Source organism: Sciurus carolinensis, chromosome 2 (assembly GCF_902686445.1).
Source record: "Sciurus carolinensis chromosome 2, mSciCar1.2, whole genome shotgun sequence".
Lineage (NCBI taxonomy): Eukaryota > Metazoa > Chordata > Mammalia > Rodentia > Sciuridae > Sciurus > Sciurus carolinensis.
The window spans coordinates 33607399-33628246 of record NC_062214.1 but is presented as its reverse complement, the minus strand read 5'-3'; the positions used below and the strand labels follow the sequence as shown (position 1 = coordinate 33628246).

At 35.7% G+C, this 20848-nt stretch overlaps 1 protein-coding gene across 3 annotated transcripts in view; it reads right to left on the bottom strand.

Moving 5' to 3' along the window:
• The window catches only part of Plcb1 (phospholipase C beta 1), a 710759-nt gene that overhangs the window by 221342 nt on the left and 468569 nt on the right, over positions 1-20848 (bottom strand). For all 3 annotated transcript variants that reach the window (XM_047539543.1, XM_047539544.1, XM_047539542.1), the window contains exons 5-7: positions 6851-6930; positions 5029-5082; positions 3896-3971 (exon numbers count right to left, since the gene is read on the bottom strand). In XM_047539543.1, the coding sequence (XP_047395499.1) occupies positions 3896-3971; positions 5029-5082; positions 6851-6930 (210 nt within the window). The remainder of the gene's footprint in view (positions 1-3895; positions 3972-5028; positions 5083-6850; positions 6931-20848) is intronic.

Here is a 20848-nt window from a genome sequence, read left to right as displayed (position 1 = left end):
TTATTGAAGTAGACTCCAATGAATAGTATTCACATGTAGATTTTTTTTCTTGACAATCCAGTGGATTCCTTCCAAGTAAATTCAGAAATTCAACCTATTTTTCAATATTTTTGTTTTAAAACTATAAATCAAAAGTTGAATGAGCCAGAGTTCATGAAATAATTACAAATAAATTACTTTTAATGTACTGGGTACTTAATGTGATTTTAAATGGAATTTTGATATTACTGAGTTTCAGAATCATGACTCAAAAATAATTAAGTTTCTTATTTATATTTAGGAAGAAATGCAATGAATTACAGTCATACAGAGAGGTTATTTTTATAAACTTTATTTATAGTATGACTTAGTAAAATATATAGTAGTCTTTAAATCCAAAAGCATTTCCCTTTGTAATATTTCTGTGTCCATCAACTGTAGTAAACTTCCCCCCCCCTAATACTGGACCTGAGGATGTTCTACCAATGAGCTACATCCTCAACCCTTTTTAAATTTTATTTTGAGACAGGGTTTCACTAAGTTGTCCAGGCTGGTCTTGACTTGCTATTCTTTTACCCCAGACTCCTGAGTTGCTGGGATTTACAGGCATACACCAATATATCTGGCAAACTTTGCAACCTAAAACAAATATACAGGATTGTTCATTATGTTCTTCATTAAAATGCACCCGCATAGGCCAATGTTATAGCAAGTCTACAATACAATTCCAAATGTCAGTGAGCTCTTTTCAAGTTAATAAGTTTAAAACCAAGGGAATTTGGTACAAATAAATTATTTTCAGTTCTCAGTTTGTGGGTAGAGTGGTCATTTTCTGAATATGGGAAGGTTTTCAGACATCTCTCTGGAAAATGTGTTTAGATTATTAATAGAAGGATAGTTATTACTTTGTCTCTCTTTTTAGGTGCAGTACTACTTTTTAACAATTAGGGTGACGTGAGTCTAGCAACTGTAATCTCCAAAGGACTACCCTCTAAAGGAATGTGTTATTCCAATGGATCATGTCAGTCAGGATACAAGTTCAAGTGCATTAATTATCCCTAACAATGTGCACAAAGATAATGTTTAAAAAATCTCGACAGGATATCCACTGTGTTTCTGGGTAATGTGTCTATTTACAGAACACAATTAAATCTAGTCTGAATGATGGCTGGCTATGAAATAGGTTCCAATTATGCCAAACTATCTTACCCTTTTATATAATCCTTTTATCGTGTGGAACGTTTGAAAGACCCCTTGTTAATGTATCCAGAATCTTTTTGCTAATTAGTGAACATTTCCTACATCCAATGTTGTGTAGATATGAAATTGCTGCAAGGATTTAAAAATATAGCTTTGATGTGCAATAGGCAGTTCACAGAAACATTTATTTGCTGGCTTTGAAACCATCTTTGGTTTAGATTTTTTAAAAAGGCATTCTGATTCTACAAGTTCTCCGAGTAAATTATACTTTACTATGAATAATGATCTTTCAAAACTACTATGGAGGCTGATTATATTTTTAAAATAACGTCACTTTGTTTTCAGAAAATTGTCATTACATTTAATTTACTAAAGATAATTTTTTTCCAATTTAAACATAACTCCTGCTATTTGAATCTCATTTACCTTTTTAAAGTGTCTCTAGTTGATATTGGTCAAAAAGTTTGAACCCATAATAGACATATTGGATTGCAAAGACTCAATTTATGTTTATTGACTGAATTGTCAGAATTCAATTGTTTAGAAAATTGCAATTTACAGAGAATTGATTGATGGATTTGATTTTCTATTCAGTTTCATTTTCTGTTCTTTCCCTTAGTTAGATGTATAATACTAAGTTAAAATTTTTGATCCTTGTATTTCACAAGGCATTATTTGGTAAAGGTAAAATCAGAAAGGATTGCTAAGGCTAAACATTCTTTGCATCTTTTATACTTTCTCTTTGGTTTTGAATGAGTGATCTTTTCTCTGTTGCTCAAATCCAGTAAATTCTTCCCAGCCTTAGCACACACTGCTTTCTTTTTCTAAAATGAGCTTCCCTTATTCTCATTCCCAGCATTCCATTTTCTCTCTCTCTCTCTCTCTCTCTCTCTCTCTCTCTCTCTCTCTCTCTCTCCTTTCTCTGTCTCTCTGTCTCTTTCATAGCACTTCTCTCAATTTACACATGCATTTGTCAATGTATTTATTGACTAGTTCCCCAGATGACTCTACAGTCCTTGAAACCCTAAACTTCACTTTTGTTCAACACTATATTCTTGGTGCCTACAGACACACAGTAAGATCTCTAGAAATATTTGGTGGGTCAATGAGAGGACCATCATTGCTATGTCTTTCCTACCCTAAAGCATCTAACAGAAGAGGAACGATAGGCAAATTCAACATTTAACTTTGCTTATTAAAGCAAAAATAACTTTGTTTTGTGGAGCCTTTGCACAGCTCTGCCCAGTTCAGGCAGCATCATTAGCCTTTCCACCTGTAGAGGAGTAGTGATGGTGGACAGATTATTCTGTAACCTACCAATGTTGTAAATAAACTTCACTTAAAAATTTTTTTTTCATGATAAAATTGACTAATGAATTTAATAAACAGCACTCAGTGCTTTTTCATAATTCAATCAAAAGTTTAAGAGTGGTTTCATGATTTCATTTAGTGCTTGCTAGTGTTTCAAGAGGCTTAGTTTCTGTAAAGCCACTGTTGTCCTTAAATAAGTGCTTACTGTTGCTTAGATACTAGTATAAAAATAATTTGGAATAGAAAGGAGAGCTCTGAATATAGTATGAGGGTTTTTGCAGTAAACTGTTCACCTAGAAACAATGCTAACACATTATTTGAGATTAACTTATGTAGAAATTAATTAAAATGAAAGCATATGGCTTTAGTTGGTTAACATATATGCAGTGGTATGTATGTATCAGGCATTTAATGAAAGCATTTCATCCTTGTCCTCTCACCTACTTTACCAACCATGAGCAAAGTGAGTTATTTGCAAACTTTTGCTCCTACATCACTCTTAATAAAAACGTTCTGGGCACAGCCTTGCAGAATACTAATATTTACTCATCAACATGTACTGCCATAATTGTATAGGCAACTTATACATTTTAAAATGAGGGATTTAAAAAGGATAAGATGAAAATAGTATTTCAAATATATTCCTAAACATAATGGCTTCACACTATCATTAGCTAATATTTAAGAGACATCAAGAAAGGGTTTAAATATAGGTTTGAATTCACAAATTGTCTTCTTGATAATGCTGACAGGTTTTTTGGTTATTTACTTATTAATTTTTTGTATTACATGATGAGATCAGTACACATACACACACATATATCCATTATATCCAAAGTTTGATGGTGGTACTGGGAATTGAACCCAGGGACACTCTAACACTGAACTATATCTCCAGCCCTTTTTATTTTTTATTTTGAGACAGAGCCTTGCTAAATTGCCCAGGATGGCCTCGAACTTGCATTCCTCCTGCCTTAGCCTTCTAATCACTGGGATAATAGGCATGCCCAGCATAACATTATTGATTTTTTTTAATCTACTAAGTGCAAGCTCAAATTTTTTTTCCTTTTTCTTTTCTTTTCTTCCCCTTCCTTCTCCTTCTTCTTTTCCTCCACCTCCTCCTCTTCCTCCTCCTTTTCCATCATGGGGAATTGAATCCAGGACCCCAGGGAAAGCATTCTACCACTGAACTACATCCCCAGACCTATAGAGGTCATCTATATTGAAAAATCAGGGTTATGGGAATTAAAGAATATAATAATGGTCTTATGCACTGCAAATATAAATAAGTTACAGGTTTTAAACTTCATAAAAATGTGTTCAAGAAACATTGGGGCAACATGTAATTAGTATAAATCATTAAGAGCTATTTCTCTGTGCTACATTAATGAGGTAAAATGCTCACCCTTGAAGATGGAAGACTACAAGCCTCTAATGCAGTTTCAACTCGCTTCCGGTCTGCTGAAAACAAGCGATATATGCTGTGGAGTAAAAACGATACAAATGAGAGATGTTTAAATGTCACTGGAATCACAGTACTTACAGATGATGCCAACTGGAAATATCCTATTGAATCAAACCTATTCATTATTCACCTTTACAGAATGAAAGGATGGTCATTCTTCCATACTTCATCTGTGTTCAGAAAGATCTTTGTGTGTGCTTTTAAAAAATTAGTGTCTAACACAAAAGCAATATTCTGAGACAATGCTGATGATTCAATTAAATACTAGTGCATCAAATAACATCTTATATTAAATACTAAAATAAACAAACTTATCAAACTTGTTACCTCATTGCTCCCCATGGTCCTAAGTGAGTATGTTGTTTTATTGATACTTCAAGTTTTTTCAGGAACAGAATCTCACTGATGGCTTATAAGTCAAGTGAAAGACTTTTGACTAGTATGTTCTAAAGATGTATTTTCTTACATCACTAATTTAGTTTAAAAAAAAGAATATAAGTGCTGGACAATTTAATATAAGAATTTGGATTATGAGTTCTATTGAAACTTTAGAAAATCTCCTGTCTGGAGGTTTCCAATCCCACAGGGTACATGGCACAGGTGAATTCTCAGTTCCCCTAGACTGGTTTTATAGTTAGTTTTTTACCTTCTCCTGCCATGGTTTTGTGATTTAAGTTCCTTGCCCAGCTTCTGTTGGCAGCTAAGTTTGAAAGTCCTGCTTTCAGATAGAGCCACCTTAGTAGAGAGAGGCTCCAAGGTCACCCAATTTGTGCTCCCAAAATAGATTGGATATCAGATGTTTTTTTGGGTTTAGCAATGAAGTTCCCTTCCGCTACCTCCCCCCATCCCACTTTGGTGTGTTTTAATAAGGGATGCCAGAGGAAAGGGGGACCCTAGGGAAATGCTATGGAGAAATCAGCTGTTCTGATATGAGGCATACATGCAAGAGGACAGGGTTATCACTCATTGCTGAGCTCCCACTTAGGCTGATGGAGAAATAAAGCAGAGCTATGGAGCAGATTCAAATCTCTGAGAAAAAGAAAATGAACAATGGAAACACTCAGGAGACTTACTTTTTAAGAGGAATGCGCCCTTCTGGAGTGACTTGCAGCTTAAGTTTAGTATAGCTGTTGACAAAACCGAAAAATAAGTCTTCAATTAAAAAAAACAAACAAACTTTTTATTGAGAGAAAAAACACAAAGAGCCTGTGCCAAGTGCAGTTTGTTGAATTTCACAAAATGCCCAAGTCTCCAAATCAATACCTACATGGAGAAATAGAATGCTGTTCCTTTGGTAGGTCCTAAAAGCTCCTTTCATACCTCCTTCCCAAAGGAACTGTTCAAAAATAAACTGTGATCCTGCCGTTAAATGACATAGATCATTGTTGACTGTTTTGCACTTTAACAAAATGGAATCATATTCTTTTGTGTCTGGTTTTTTTCACTTCAGTGTTGTATTTTTGAGATCCATTCACCTTTTGCTTATAGTTGTAGATTAATCACTCTCATTATTATTATGAATCCCACTATATGAATATGATATCTGTGTTTATCTCTCCAATTGCTTATGGACACAAAGGTAAAAAGAGCAACAGAACTCTCAACCATTGCTGATGGGTGTGTAAATGGGAAATGGTACATTAGGAAACCATACCCATCTACATCTAGGTGTACAGGCAACAGAAATGTTTATAATATATTTGCTAAAAGACATGTTCTAGAATGTCCAAAACAGTTACATAAGGAGACACCTATACTGGAAAAGACATTTGTAGCAGATAATGGTTATTCAGCCAGATAAAATATGCTGTTTCAGGTACAGCATCTTAATTCATATACCCCCTTCCATTAACACTGTCTGGAAGAACAGCTGTTCTAGAATGTTTGTTGGATGAAATATGGGACAACGACAGGAGCAAAAGAAAGGGGCAGAAAGGAAGGAAGAAGAGCCATGTTGAAAGGCTGCTTAAGGTAAAAAACTCAGGAGGGGAGGTGATCCCATGGAAAATCACTTATACGAGACCTGCGGGGTGCTGACTAAAGGTAAAAGGAAATCACAGAAGAACAAAAAGGAAATGTGCCTGGAGTCGGAAGCCTGGAATGGTGGGTATGTCTTGCATAACACGAGGGAAGAGAAAAAGCTCTTCAGTAAAACCCAGGATCACCTCTTAATGGTTCTATTTGTGGTTAGCATTTAGAAGTTTCCCAACCTCATGAATGGCCACAGAGGAACACAACCAGTCTTCTGCACTGTCCTGAAATATGTCATTACTCTCCTTGGTCAGATAATTTTTTAGAAAAGCTGTTGCAATTCCAGACTGATGTGCTAATCTGCTTCACTTTCTCTCCCTCTCCTTTTCCTTCTGCCCTTTCCTCTACTTCTTTTTCTCTTCCTCTCTTCTCACTAATACTTCCTGTGATTGTCTACAAGAGCCATCAGTTTATTGATTTAAGTAGGCAGGACGGTTATTGTAGCAGCCATCAGAGGGCCATGGCTCTAGAGAAACAAGGAACATATGCTGTTCGTTCTCTTCCTCAGATTAATAACAGAGGACACAGGCAGATGCAGGGCAGAGGGCTCTCTGAAATTAATAATTTCTATTTCTGAGCACAGCTGCCAGGACTTGGAAGTATCTCCTTATTATGTGTCAAAGGCATTGACATTCAGGCAAGCTCAGCCCAGGCGTAACATGGATGCACAGCTTGGAGGAAAGATCACTTGGAAGTCTTCCAATTCTGAACAGTGGAGGTATCAGTTCTCTAACAAATCCCAAAGGGAAATTTTTGTTTGTCAGTGTGAGAAGCCAGTGCAGCATAAACAAAAGACTCACAAAGGAGAAAGGAAACTGACTCAGAAGAAGCAACACCCTTAGCAATAAAATTAGAGTGACTTACGCTTTTTCCAGAAATGCATCCCTGGACATGTTTTGGGCCAACAGGTTTGTTGCCAGACTGAAAACCTCATTTGTCCATTCCTGAAAAATGTAAATCACACTTGCATTAGCTTAAATACTACAGTTATAAGACATCATTTTAACTCGGCTTCCAGGAAAGGCACATTAATTCAATTTGTATGCCAAAGTATACAGTCCCCCACCTCCTGCCCCCACCAGACCTTTTTTACTTCTGGTAAAACAAAAATAAAATAAAACAAAATAAATGGCACAATTAAATTCAAATCCCTGAGTGACTGTCCTAAGAAAATGTTCTTAACACATAAACAAAGATTTTTTTGTGTTTCTTAAAATGCCCATTGATAGAAAATTGCTATGCTGCCTTCAATAACTGAATGCTTTTGACTATTTTCCTTGAATTGTAAACAGATAAAGAGTAATAGAGAACTTTAAAATCTAATAAATATATTTTCAACAAAACTTCAAACATAATATTTCTACTTGACTGCCCATGCTTAAGCAGTTATGCTAGGGATATTTAAATTTTGACTACAGTTCCCTATATTAGTTACAGTTACAAGATCAAATAATATACAGTGTCCTCTCTCCTTCCAATTCTGTTAATCCCTCACTACCCTCCTAAACTTAATCCCTACCTCACACCACTTACTAGTGATCTCACTTGCCTTCCAAGAAAATGGACATATGAGTTAAGTGATCTATTATGATAGTGAACTTAAATTCCTTCTCAATGAAATAATATCCTGATGTCCCATGATATTAATATTGTAATCCATCTCACTTTTCAGATCTATTAATATTTGCTTTGTATATTTAGGCACTCCAATTTGGGGGCATATATATCAATTTGAAATGTTATATTTTTTTGATGAACTGATCCCTTTAACATAATATAATATTGATATGCTTTGTTGCTTTTTAATACTTTTCTCTTAATGTCTATATTGTCTGATATACCTATGGCCACTCTTATTCTCTTTTTTTATTTTTTAAATTATTTTTTAATTTTTACAGACTGCATTTTGGTTCATTGTACACAAATGGGGTATATCTTTTCTTTTCTATGGTTAAAACAACTCTAAGATTTCATCTTGTTCTCTTTTGGTCAATATTTGCTTGGAATACCTTTTTATATCCCTTCATTCCCAGTTTATGTGGGTCCTTAAGACTCAAGTGTGTCTCTTGGAGGCAGCATATTGTTGGATCTTGGTTTTGTAAATATATTCAGCTAATTCGTGTCTTTTGATTACAGAACTTAATCCTCTTACATTTGATTATTGGTAAGTGAGGATATGTGCTGGCATTTTGTCAAACATTTTTATTGTTTTATAATTCTTTTGCTCCTTCCAATTTTGCAGTCTTTTTTTGTGTTTGTTACGAAATAATGTTTTTCGTTCAATAGGTTTGCCACCTAGCTTTGTTATTTCTACTATTGATTTGCTGGTCTTTTTGTGCAGTATCTTTTTTTGTAAATCATAGATATTTGTTTTTTGACTTGACTTAAAGCACTGATAACATGTTTTTTGTGAAATGTGGTAATGTTGTTGACAGAACTCTAAGAACAGGGACCTACAGTGATGGGAAAGAGAAGAAAGATTTCTTGGCAGAGAAAACCATCTGGGAAAAGAAACAGAATTGAACAGAATTGAAAGGGAAAGGAAATAGTCTAATAAAATCAGAAAAGAGAGAAGAACTTGCAACAAGTAGATTTAAGGGAAGAGTATGAAGAGCATTTAATGTCTGTTCAGGTGCTTAGAGATAATAGAGCAAAATATGTGATCGCACCAGTGGTCTGGTTTTTGTTGTTTTTGTTGTTGTTGTTATCATTTGTTTGTTTGTTTGCTTTTTTCCTTCAAGATGGGAGGTAAGGAAAGCCAGTACTGTGCATTAGGGAGATTATCTGACAGCCGTGTTGAGGATGCATTCAAGGCTGAGAAATAAAGAGGAAGAACTCCAGAAGCTGCAGTAGTCCAGGTAAGAAATGTTGAGGCCTTGAACTCAACAACTGTTGCCAGAGGATTTAGAAAACACAACACCAGGATAGCTATGAGAGGAAAATAAAATTATCAACGTAAAACTTGATGTACACACAGAAAACAATCAGAATAATATTTTTTAACAGGTAGGAAATCAATTTCCCTCAAATTAGATAATTTTAAATATGAGTAATAACTACTGGTATGGTTTTAAAAATATTTTTTGGGCTAAGGCTTAAACTTCAGATATTTCCAGCTCCATGGCATCATTAGGTATTGGTAAAAGTATTTATAATTGAAGGCAATGTAGAGTTTTGTATGTTTATGGGAATCAATTACCACATCAGAAATAGGAACAGTGAAAGAATTTTTAAAAGTTGGGATTATTTAGTCTGAGCCCTTAGGTTAAAAGTTAAGGTCTTCCATGTATCTGATCAATTAGAAGCACAATATGAACCACATAAGCAACTGAGATTTTCTAGCAGCCCTAATTTTAAAAATGAAAATAAACAGGCAAATGAAATAATTTAACTAAGATATTTTACCATAGTGTGGTTCTGTCTCAAAATAAAAAAACAAAAGACTTGAGGATGTTGGTCAGTGGTTAAGTGTCCCCAGGTTCAATCACTGATGTATATATCACAAGTTGCACAACTCTGATCTGAAAATATAAAATCCAAAACTTTTTAAACAACTCCATGCCACCACAAGTGTAAAAATCACCTGACATCATGTTCTAGGTTGCAGTCAAGATGCAGGTGCACTAAGAATATCAAGTGAAATGACCCTCAGACTATGTGTATGAGAAGCATATGAAACAAACAAATTTTGTGTTTATACACAAAATTTATACAAATTTTGTGTTTATTTCCATACCCAAGATTTCTCCTTAGGTATATGAAACTATCCCTGAATTGACAGAATTAGAAGCACTTCTTGTCCCACAAATTTTGGACAAATGATTCTTAACCTGTATTAATCATATAATCAATTCAAAAATTATTCCTGAGATACTTTACATTGTTTTCATATGTAAAGCCTTTGAAATGAGGTGTGGATTTTATGCTTTATATTATGCAATCTCCATTTACACTGACACCAATTCCAACACTCAAAAGTCACAGTGGCTGTGGATGCCACATTAATCAGAAAGCCAGGTCTTCAAGGTCCTTAGATCTTTCTGTGGGTCCTTAATAAACCCAGCCAAGAACATCATCTTACCATCTTCACTGCACAGCCACAGTTAGCTCATTCAAAGTAAAGCATAATTTATTTTCATAACATTCTTAGAATGTGACCATCTGAACTCCCATATGTCCTAGAGTTCAATGGCTTCCTTCAAGTGCTACACAAGACCCAGATTGAATCACAGATTCAGAGATTATCGCAGTGGCCAAAGGAACTTTAGAAATAACTCAAACTCTTGACTGGGTGCTGATCTCAGGCTAAAAAGACACTTAGCTAAAATAGCATGTGTCTTAGTTCAGGTTCCCCAGAAACAAAACCTGAGATAAGGATTTATGCAGACTGTGTTTATTACAGTGTTTCCTGCCAAAATTCATGGAAGAGGGAGCAGGATAGGAAACAGAAGAGGTAGAAGGGAGAGATGCCGAGCAGTATCACAGAGGGCAATATTGGCTCAATCTCTCCATTTGTAGACCACACCTCAACGTTGAGTTTTTGGATCAGGGAGAAGGTAGCTGGAGTGTGGAAATCCCTGTACCTGTTCATTTTAGTTACATACTGCTGGAAGGGGATGATAAACTTTCAGGTACTTTCTTTCTATTCTTCTCTCTAGCAAACAAAGTGGATTCTAGCATCCAAAGGGAGGAGCCAATAGACACAGGTATGAGCTACTTGGAATGAAAACCCACTGAGGTGTTGTGAGAGAAAATGATAAAGGAACTGGAGGAAATGTGGGCAGAACACTGCTAGAGTGTATTGCAGCATAATAATTTGTGTTTCGGGACTCTTGGGTACCAAAAGAAGCCACTTTGTGCAAGTAGATGACATGCATCCAAGACTGGGAAAATTGGTTTACATATGTTCTAGGGAAGCTTTTCTCAAATTTTCATGTGCACATTAATCAATAGAGATCTGGTTAAAATACAGATACTAATTTGGTGGGTCCCCAGAGGAGACATATATTCTGCATTTCTTAGAAGGTCTCAGGTGAGATCAATGCTGGACCATGACATGAGTAGCAATATTCTAGTGTGAACTGGCAGCATTAACTAAAAACGTGTTAGAAATATGGGAATTGAGGTTCCATACCACATTTGCTGACTCAAAATCTGCACTTTCTTCAGGAAATCTTCATATTTTTTATGCATAGTAAAGTTTGAGCATTGTGCTGGGTCATGGAAAACATTTTAAGCAGCAAGGTATCCCAGGATCTGATTTAGGAAGCATTATTCCAGTCTTTGTTTAAGCCCTTCTCAAGCAAAAAAAGAAATTATTTTGGCTATTAGTTTTTGCATAACCAAATAGATCTTTCAGCTGTATTAAGAACAACATGGCTAAAGAGATATGGCCAGAGCAGCTTAAAGCAATCTTGGCTCTTCATGAGATTATGAAAGATGCTTTGTTGCAGGGAAGACAGCCTACAGAGGAGGTATTTTCATAAATCCAATGCTGAGCCTTGCTTAGTATGGCACTGGAAGGGCAACTTTTTATTTAATCGAGAGGATTTGATTTTTGCTTTTCTACTTTCAGAAACCAAGTCCTGATTGTCACATCACCTTGGGTACAGCTCTTTCTATTTAAATCCTGAAGCTTCTTAAGAGATTTTCTGTTCTTTGATCAATCTCTCCTCAAGAAGGGGACAACAGACCCCTAACTAGAAAAGATGGCTCTAAGTATCAACTTCCATGGTTCAACTGGAACTTAAATGTTCATGTTTGTTTATTATATATGCAAGGTTATTTCTGTAATTTCTTTCTTTTCTTTTCTTTTTTTTTGGTAGCAGGAATTGAACACAGTGATACTTAACCACTGAACCATATTTCAAGACCTTTTTATTTCTTATTTTGAGCCAGGGTCTCACTAAATGACTGAGGCCTCACTAAGTTGCTGTGGCTGGTTTTGAACTTGTGATTCTCCTGCCTCAGACTTCTGAGTTACTGAGATTATAGGTGTGTGCCACCACACCTGGCTTATTTATGCAAATCTTTCTCCCCACAGGTACCATTGCTATTACTGCCAGTCTTGACATCATCAGGGATATAGAGTTTTCCTACCATGTCACAAAGCAAGCATACTTTTATTTTTAAAGCTATTTAAGCTCTGGCATTCATGGCACATGTTTTTGCTTAATGTTACTAACAAATGTTTCATTATTATCATTTGTTCTTAAAGCTACTGCTTGAATGTTTACTATATTCTAAGAAAGTTCTTTGTACTCAATAACTTCACTAACATAACATTTTTTTGTTGTTGTTGGAGATAGTTAGCATACACATTTTATACATGAGGCTTCATGTTTCAAAACACTTAAAACTTATTTATAGTCTCAGAACAGATAAAAGTCATCTAGTTTAGGATTAGGTGACTGGTGTCTTGAACTTCCAAACTTGAAGTCCTAAATACTATGCTCAACATCACTTTGTTCTAGAAAATATGAATATAACTGATATATAAAATTAGATAAGATGAATCAGATAAATAAATCCACTTAATTGTGTTCTATATCCAGCACCAATTTAGCATTTGCAATGGACCAGGTCTATTTTGCAAATAATTAACTTATTTAATCCTCACAAACTACCCTATGAGATAGACTGTATTATTTCCACCCGATTTGATAGATGAGAAAGCTGAAGCACAGAGACAATCAATAAATGTTATAAAGTCACACAGCAAGTTATAGGTGTAACTGGGGTTTGAACTTCGGTTTTCTTCTTGAGTTGGAACACTTTACAACTCCCTTACAATAATGAAGTAAACAAAGTAGAAGTGAAGAATGATAAAATGTAGAAGTGTGAACTCAGCTGGAAAATGCAGGTCTAATCTTGGAGTTATGGTACAGTAGGTCACCAATTCAACTCAAAGTTGCTTTAGCCAATGTAAACAGTAAGAATCATTCATAGTATGATTCACAATTGCCCTTGATCCAAATACCACTCATGAAATAGTTCAATAAAAGTTCCTAGTTTTAAGAATGGAGAGAAGTTTCTCCCATTGAAAATTCAGATTATGACTGAAAGGGGTCTACAGACAAGGACAGTGTCTTCTGGAAGAAATACTAGAAGTGAAAGACCAGAAAGAAATCTTAGAATACCTATATTTATACTATATTTTTATCAGTACTGGATGCCCTTACTTGCTCACCAAAGTGGTACGGACACTCCACATTTGTATTGCCAGTCTAGGCAAAGCTTTATTTCCTGCCTTTTCAAAAACATTTCCTATTATCTGACATTCAGGAAAATCTTTGAAGAGCTAATGGATGCAATGTGGGATCCTGCATTGTCTTAATTGACATTTCAATTTACAAACATAGCTGAGCATGCTTTTGTAATTTGTGGGTTGTTCTACATTTTATTTTCTGCAAATTTCCTGTTTATATTCTTAACCCATTTTTCCTTTCATTGTCTTTAAAAGTGGGTAGGCCTTTTGTTTGGTTGAGGTTTAAGCTCAAACACAGGCCAGTTTCAGAACCAGTTCTGTAGGTGGAAGCAAATTACTATACAGTGGCTGCATGTTGTAAATGGTCCTGTGACATCATGGCATGTAAGGTACTCAGACCATGGCTGTGACCTGACCCTAACCAGTTGGAGTCACAAAAATGAACAACATGTATCCTTTACTTTCAAAATATATATTCATTCAAAGAGGTCTTTGGGGAAATGAAAATATTCTAAAAGGAATCTGCATCTCTCCATGTCTGTCTGTATGTAGATAGATACAATTGGGCATCTATGGTCACTGTCATAAAGAAAAAGGAATGACAAATGAAAATGGTCTGAAAGCACGTATTTCCAAAAAGCCTAACTTTGAAGCCTCTATTTACTGTACTTATGTTTTTATAAAGACTTTTTTAAAAAAAAGCAATTTTAGTATCACAATCTCTAAGTGAAAGGTAGAGATTTCCCATGTATTCCCTGCTCCCACACAAGTATAACCTCCCCCACCAGAGTGGTGCATTTAATACAATGAACCTACATGGAGACCTCTTTAATACTGAGAATCCAAAATTTATATTAGGGTTAACTTTTTGATGTTATATATTCAGAGTTTGAACAAATATATAATGATACATATTGACAATTATTGTATCATTCAGTGTAGTTTCATTGCCTTAAAAATCCTCTGTGTTCCACCCATTTAATTTTTAAAAGCTTTCTGGAATATGTAAAATTTAAAGTAAAGATTTTTAAAAATTTTTATGCATATACTTTCTTGTGGTACTGGGAATTGGACCCACAACCTCATGCATGATAGGCAAGCCCTCTGCCACTGAGCTATATCATCAGGCTTAAAATAAGGTATTTAATCTCTTTGAGACATATAATGATCTGAGATAGTTTTAAGGTTTTATATTCATATTCTATTTATTGGAAAAGTCCTACTGCTATCATTGGTAATGGTATAGCTCTGATCACCTTTACTTATAAGCGGGCAGGGAGGTAGTCTAGGATTTGAGAAAGTAGGAACACTGTGTGGATCATTCAGTGTTGCCCTGCCTGGCTGAACTCATTTCTCTCACTTACAGGCATGCATCAGAATTCATCCTGCTGGGCATTTGTCTTAATGACACAGTGAAGAATCTTTTCATGGTAAAAGATGGTATATTAACTGCAAAACCTTTTGTTAAAATCAGAAGGGACCATCTGAGAACTTACTGCATTTATGATACTATATAGACATACTTTTGGAAAAATTTCTGGTACAGTTTCTCTGTATTAGGTAGCAGTGAAAGTCTTAGAGACTATAGTCAAAATGTTCTCATTCTCACCTCCCACTCAAAGAAAAATGGTTGCAAACCATACATAACTACAAACAAATGAAAACCCCAAGCAAATAGCACCTGAGGACTCAATACCATAACTACTAGGACGCTAGCATGTCATATTACTCAAATGATGTAATATTAAGGGAAAGTCGTTTTTAGATCATTGATTCAAATACCTTTAGGCTACAGCTGACAAAAGCACAATTCAAACTAATATGGGAAATAGGAGATTTTATCAAGGGGTCTGTGTTACTTAATGTAATTGAAGGAGATATTGGAGAAATCGCAACAGAAGAATGTATTAATAAGAATCAACAAGAATCTGGAACCTGAATGCCAGTAGACTTTCTGGCTTGCTTTCGCATTTGTCTTTCTTCCTAGTGGACATGATTCTTTCGCTACTGATGAGTTCTTCTCCATGGCCACCAACTGTGCCGAGAGTTGTCACATACAGTGTTTCCTACCACCAGAGTCTGACCAATGTCTTCCAGTCCAGTATGAAAAGTCCTGGGAGTGGTCTGATGGGTCTACTTCTAGGAATCCCTCAGGCAAGCTCCCATCAGTGTCTATGAGAACCAGATCATTGGAAGTGGAGGAGAAGGACAGAGGGTTGCAGAAAGCATTACCTGTGTTCTTTACCAGGGAGTTCCATGAGAAAGGGCACAGGAGAAACAGACTGTCATCCCATAGCAAGTGTGGGACCTTGTCATTCTCTGTCTTATTCTTTCAGGCAATAAATTCATACTCTGAGTTGACTGCATGAATGAAAGTGCACATGAAAAAGACTAAATCATGTTTTTCAATTTTTGTCTTTTGAAATTAATCCAGGTCTCTTTCCTATAATTTTAAGTCATAATCACTGTTCTTAGCTACAGGGTTGGTAATACTGGCTTTGTATGTTTTCTATTGTAATGTGCATTAGGCTGGATCAGGTTATAAGAACTAGCAGGTGCTGGTTGTAACAAGAGGCTGAGGGAGCTCTCCAATAGATAGCATGGAAGCTTTGGTGTTGTGGCTTAGGGCATCTATATTGGCTACAAGGTCGTGCATTCTGTTTTATTTTATATTTTGAACTGTGTTCTGAAGAACTGTTGCCCAAGTCTTTCCCCAAGAAGCAAAGCAGTACTGTGTTAGGTAGGACCCAGATTGTCTAAGGAAACATTCACATGCCTGCAAAGTGCAGGGGATGTACGTGTACAAGGATCTACATTTTGAGCTACTTTTGAGAGGTGCCAGGTCTGGTATGTCTCCAATCCTCTTAATGTTTGTTTCTCATTCAAATGGGAAAAGTTGAATGTAGTGAAATCAAATTAAATCCATTTTTGGAGAATTCTTCAAAGGGATATACTAAATCCCCTTGCTATGGCTTGGGTATGGTTTGATCCCTCTGAAATTCATGCTGAAATTTAATCGCTATTGTAATGGTGTTGGGAGATGTAGTTCCAATGGGAAATGGGGTCATTAGGAAGGATCCATGCTGCTCTTGGGACACTGGGTTAATTCTTGTGGTAGCTGAGGCAGGTTTTGTTCTCCTGGGACTGAATTAGTGAGTCCCAGGAGACAACTATGAGTGGCAGTTGTTACGAAGAGAGGACACCCCTTGCGTTTTGTCTTTTCTGTGCACTCTTCTGCTTTGCCCTTTGAAATTCCTACAATTTTACATTATAGCACAAGGTCCTTGCCAGATGTGACTGCCCAATCTTGGACAACCAGTCTCTGCAAAAATCTTAAGCTACATAAACTTCTTTCCTTTATAAAATTACCCCAGTCTCTGGTATTCAGTTATGGCAACAGAAAATGAACTAAGGTACCCGTCAGAACAATAATATCCTCAGTCAAGTAAAAGGAAGAGATGTTTGTTTTGAGTTAAGTATTCACAATGGGAGGTTTGTAGCTTTTTTATTGTGATCCTCAAGTATAATTTTAGCATCAGCTGTGGAGCCCTCCTCCTCTTCCTCCAGTTAGTTTCCTGAGTCATTGCTCATTTGTACAACTGGGAAAATGTTAATTATCATCACACGTCGAAACCCCAAAGCTTCATTACTATGGCTTTCATGTCAATCTGCTATATTCTTGGAATGGCGGTCTCCAACAGTCTCATGTCATTTTCATAAAAATACTTGCTATTGTCCCTTCTAATCTTAGCAGTCTCAATGTTAATCATTACTTTGTATCCGCCTCAGTGCTGTGTACTACACACAATAAATGCATGTAAGCAATGTAATTATAATTGATATGACTGCTTTTTTTTTTGAAAAGTAATTCTATTTGAGGAGATCAAATTTTAAAAAGAAAACATTTTTTAAAGAAAAAAAAACTGGCAACTTCTTTAGATAGATGTGTTTCAGGCAGAAAAGGGAAGCAATCACCGTTTCTTAGGAATTAAGCTGTGCTGCTTACTTGCTAAATGAAATCTGGTAGAGGAAATTAAAACTGCATTCCTAGAAAACTGATTAGTGAACTACACACAGGTAGCTCTTCATTAACCTATAATGACGGAATTCTGCTAAAATATAATTTTCTCATTTGGAAATCAATTTGTTTTAAAATACCTTAATTGCACCTCCCAACTTGATTTTAAACCTTTTGACAAAGCTATATTCTTCTCCTTCAAGTGAAGAGGATTTGGCTCTGGGTAGGAGACCCGACCCTGTTAGGCCCTTCTCTCCCATGAGCACTATTCTTTGCCTTTGATCTTGATTGTTTCACTTTGGGTTACTGCTCACTGCCAGTTGAGGTCATGAAACAGTGGATCTTAAGCACATTTTTTTCTTGTCTTTTAATTTAAAATTAAAACGCAGAGATCAGGTTATCTCATGGTTGTTCCTGACTCATATGGTTGATTTTTCTTCTACATTATTTAAAAATATACTTCCCTGAATCTCAGAACCACACTCCACCACTTTCTAGTAGGGGACCCATGGTTAAGCACTATCTAATAACCACTTTCTCCTTCTAGAACAGAAATGCAAATGTATCCAGGTAGGTCTACAATATGTCTAACTGAAAACAACCTTTCCTGACTTTCTCATCTTTAGATGGGCATGTGCCACAAGGCCTATCCCATGTAAGCAGAAATTGGTAATGGGTTCTGGGAAAATGTGGCTTCCTGTTGTAGGTGCTCCTCTCTACTTTTGCAAAAACATGGGATGGCTGGGGCTGCAGGGGAATATTTGTCTATGAGGAAAAGTCTGTGAGAATCACAGGGTCCTCTTTTTTTATCATCCTTGAGCTACTGAATCATGCCAGAACCCACCTACCCTCAGATTTCTTGCTACATGAGGAAAGCAATACCAACCAACCCAAAATCCAAATCAAACAAAATACAAATAAATGATTCTTAATTTTTTCTGAGCTATTCTTGAATTTGATTTTTCATTACTTAAGGTCAAATGTTACTCTCGATGGACAGAATCATCTCAAACAGGTTTCTTTTGAATGTGTCTGATATTTACTTATCTTAAATGTTGGTAATAATAGGACTTACTTCACAGGTCTGTCATAAGAATTGAGATAATGCATATTAAATGTTTAGACCATGACAGGCAAAGCAAATGCTTACTAAGTGGTAGTAATCTAAAAAATATATTATTTATCAAAGAACATGCAGAAGGAGTTATAGTGAATAGCAATGATTGCTTCTGTACCCTGGTTCTGTTTTTTGACATTAAATTTTAGCATTTCTATTCTTAAGTTTCTGGGATTATTTCCATATTTCTAAATATACATGCCATTCTTTTTCTTTTTTTTTTAAGTGGGTACTGGGTATCAAACTCAGGGGCACAAGGGGCATCACTGAGTCATAACCCCAACCCTACTTTGTATTTTATTTAGAGACACGGTTTCACTGAGTTGCTTATCACCTCACTTTTGCTGAGTTTGGTTTTGAACTCATGATCCTCCTGCCCCAGCCTCCCGAGTCACTGGGATTACAGGCATGCACCACTGCACCCAGTTGCCATTCTTTTCCTTGATTGATTGATTTTCAAATTTTACCATTGATATTCTGCTCTGATTGACGAGGGTTTCAATCTGACTCCATCTCCCTTTTCTCCTTCGCCTGCCATCACTAGCTCCTCTATGATTGCCAGTGCTCTCTCCCCACTGTTCACCTCTGCAAACTCAAGAAACATACTTAAACCATTTCTTGATCCACCAATTAGAGACAGGTTAGCTTGGCCCTTCTGTTTGTGAAAGGAGGACATTTCCCTGTGAATCATTATCTCTAATTCTTGTTAGCTTAAACATACTCTTAAACTGTCAAGATTTTTATGTTGTCCACTATCCATAATTGACTTAAATTGTTTGCATAAAAATAGATTTTGATATTCTCCAATTCCATCCATTTATTTGCAAATGCCATATTATCTTCTTTATGGCTGAAAATATTCCATTGTAAAAAAAAAAAAAAACACTGATTTTGAAAGTTTAAAAGTGAAGCAATAAAATCTAAATGCAAACACAATTTTCTGTAAGGACATCTACTATATTAAAATTCTCTTTGCTATAGAGTTCCAACTCCAGGAATCATATGACTTAAAAGGAATCATTGCTAATAAGTGAATATGGTTTTTTTTTTGGCTGCTTCTCCAATTGCTGAAAATCTTGCACACTTTAGCAAAGTTTGTATCTGAATAACACATTTAATGTACATTTATTCCTCACTTTATCTTCTTTGGAGGAGAAGAAACTTCAGACTTTTTCATTTATCTATCATCTTCCAGTTTCCTACTCACATTGCCTGAACCTATTTGATACCCGTACTTGTTGTTTAACTTCAACATGCCTTTATTTAGCTCTCAGGTATTTTCTTGTATTATGTCTTTCTTACTTTCTTCTCTTTGTTTTCTCCTTTCATTAGCTATTGCACCATCTAGATTGAATATACCTTTATCTCATATTTTTTTCTCTCTTACTACTATCATTTTATCTCTTACTTTTGTTTAGTTTGTTGCGTTCATTGTTGTTTGGTTCCACATTCTGGGAGATTTCCCTCATCTCCTTTTTTTTCCATCATGAAGTAAATTTTTAATATTTTCACATTGAATATTTGTGTTGTAAAAAATGTTGTTTATCTTCATGGTTAATTACATATGCCACACATTTGGGCTCTCTGGTCTAAAAATTGGAGAAATAATATTGTATTATTCTATTCAAAAGGTCACCAAATCCTATCTTTTCTACCTCTGTCATGCCTGGGTAATTTGTGTCATTTACTATTGCCACAGTAGTATTGCCACAGTTTTTTGTTTCTTCTGTGTTGAAGACTTTTAGAACTATTTGTTCTACTTCCACTGTGACCAAAGTTAATTTTTCGTTTTTGTAGTGCTGGTGATTGAACCCAGGACCTCACAATACAAGGTAAACATTCTATCACTGAGCTACATCTCCAACCCTCAAAGTTAACTTTTTAGAGCATAGAACAATTTTCCCTCATCTCCTTTATAAACTGTTCTGTAGAATTTAAATTTTTATTCCATTACCTTATTTTCAATTTCTAATAAAACTCTCTTGCTCTTTTTAACTTTTTTGTTTCATAACACCTAGCTCTAATCTTACATTGCCAATTCTCTCTGAAGATGCTTTCCATTAGAAAAAAGAAATCATTCATTACTGGACTTTCCTGGTGTCTTCCATGATCATTTTATTGTTCATCTGGCTTCTCTTTTCATTCAATAGCATAGCCTTAAATAAAGCTTGTAGATTGTTTTTATTGTGCTCACATTTTAGACAAGGACGATAGAAGGGCTGACTGGGAGCTTTGAGTATGTGAGTGGGATATATCTGCTTGTAGACTTGGCCTTTGGCTGAGTACATAGGTGGCATCCAGTGCTTAGAACTAGAGGGGCTTTACTTTGGATCTGTAATTCCCATGTCAGCCCCCATAATTCTTTTCAAAAGAAGTTTGTTCAATTTCCTGAAAGATAAACCCTAAGATTTTTGTCCGAGGAAATAAAGCATTCTAAATTACTCCGCAAAAGAGCAGAAGGGCAGTGAGAGTTTTGCCTATATTCCTTTACTGATTTGCCCTTGCTTTTGTCCTGCGTGC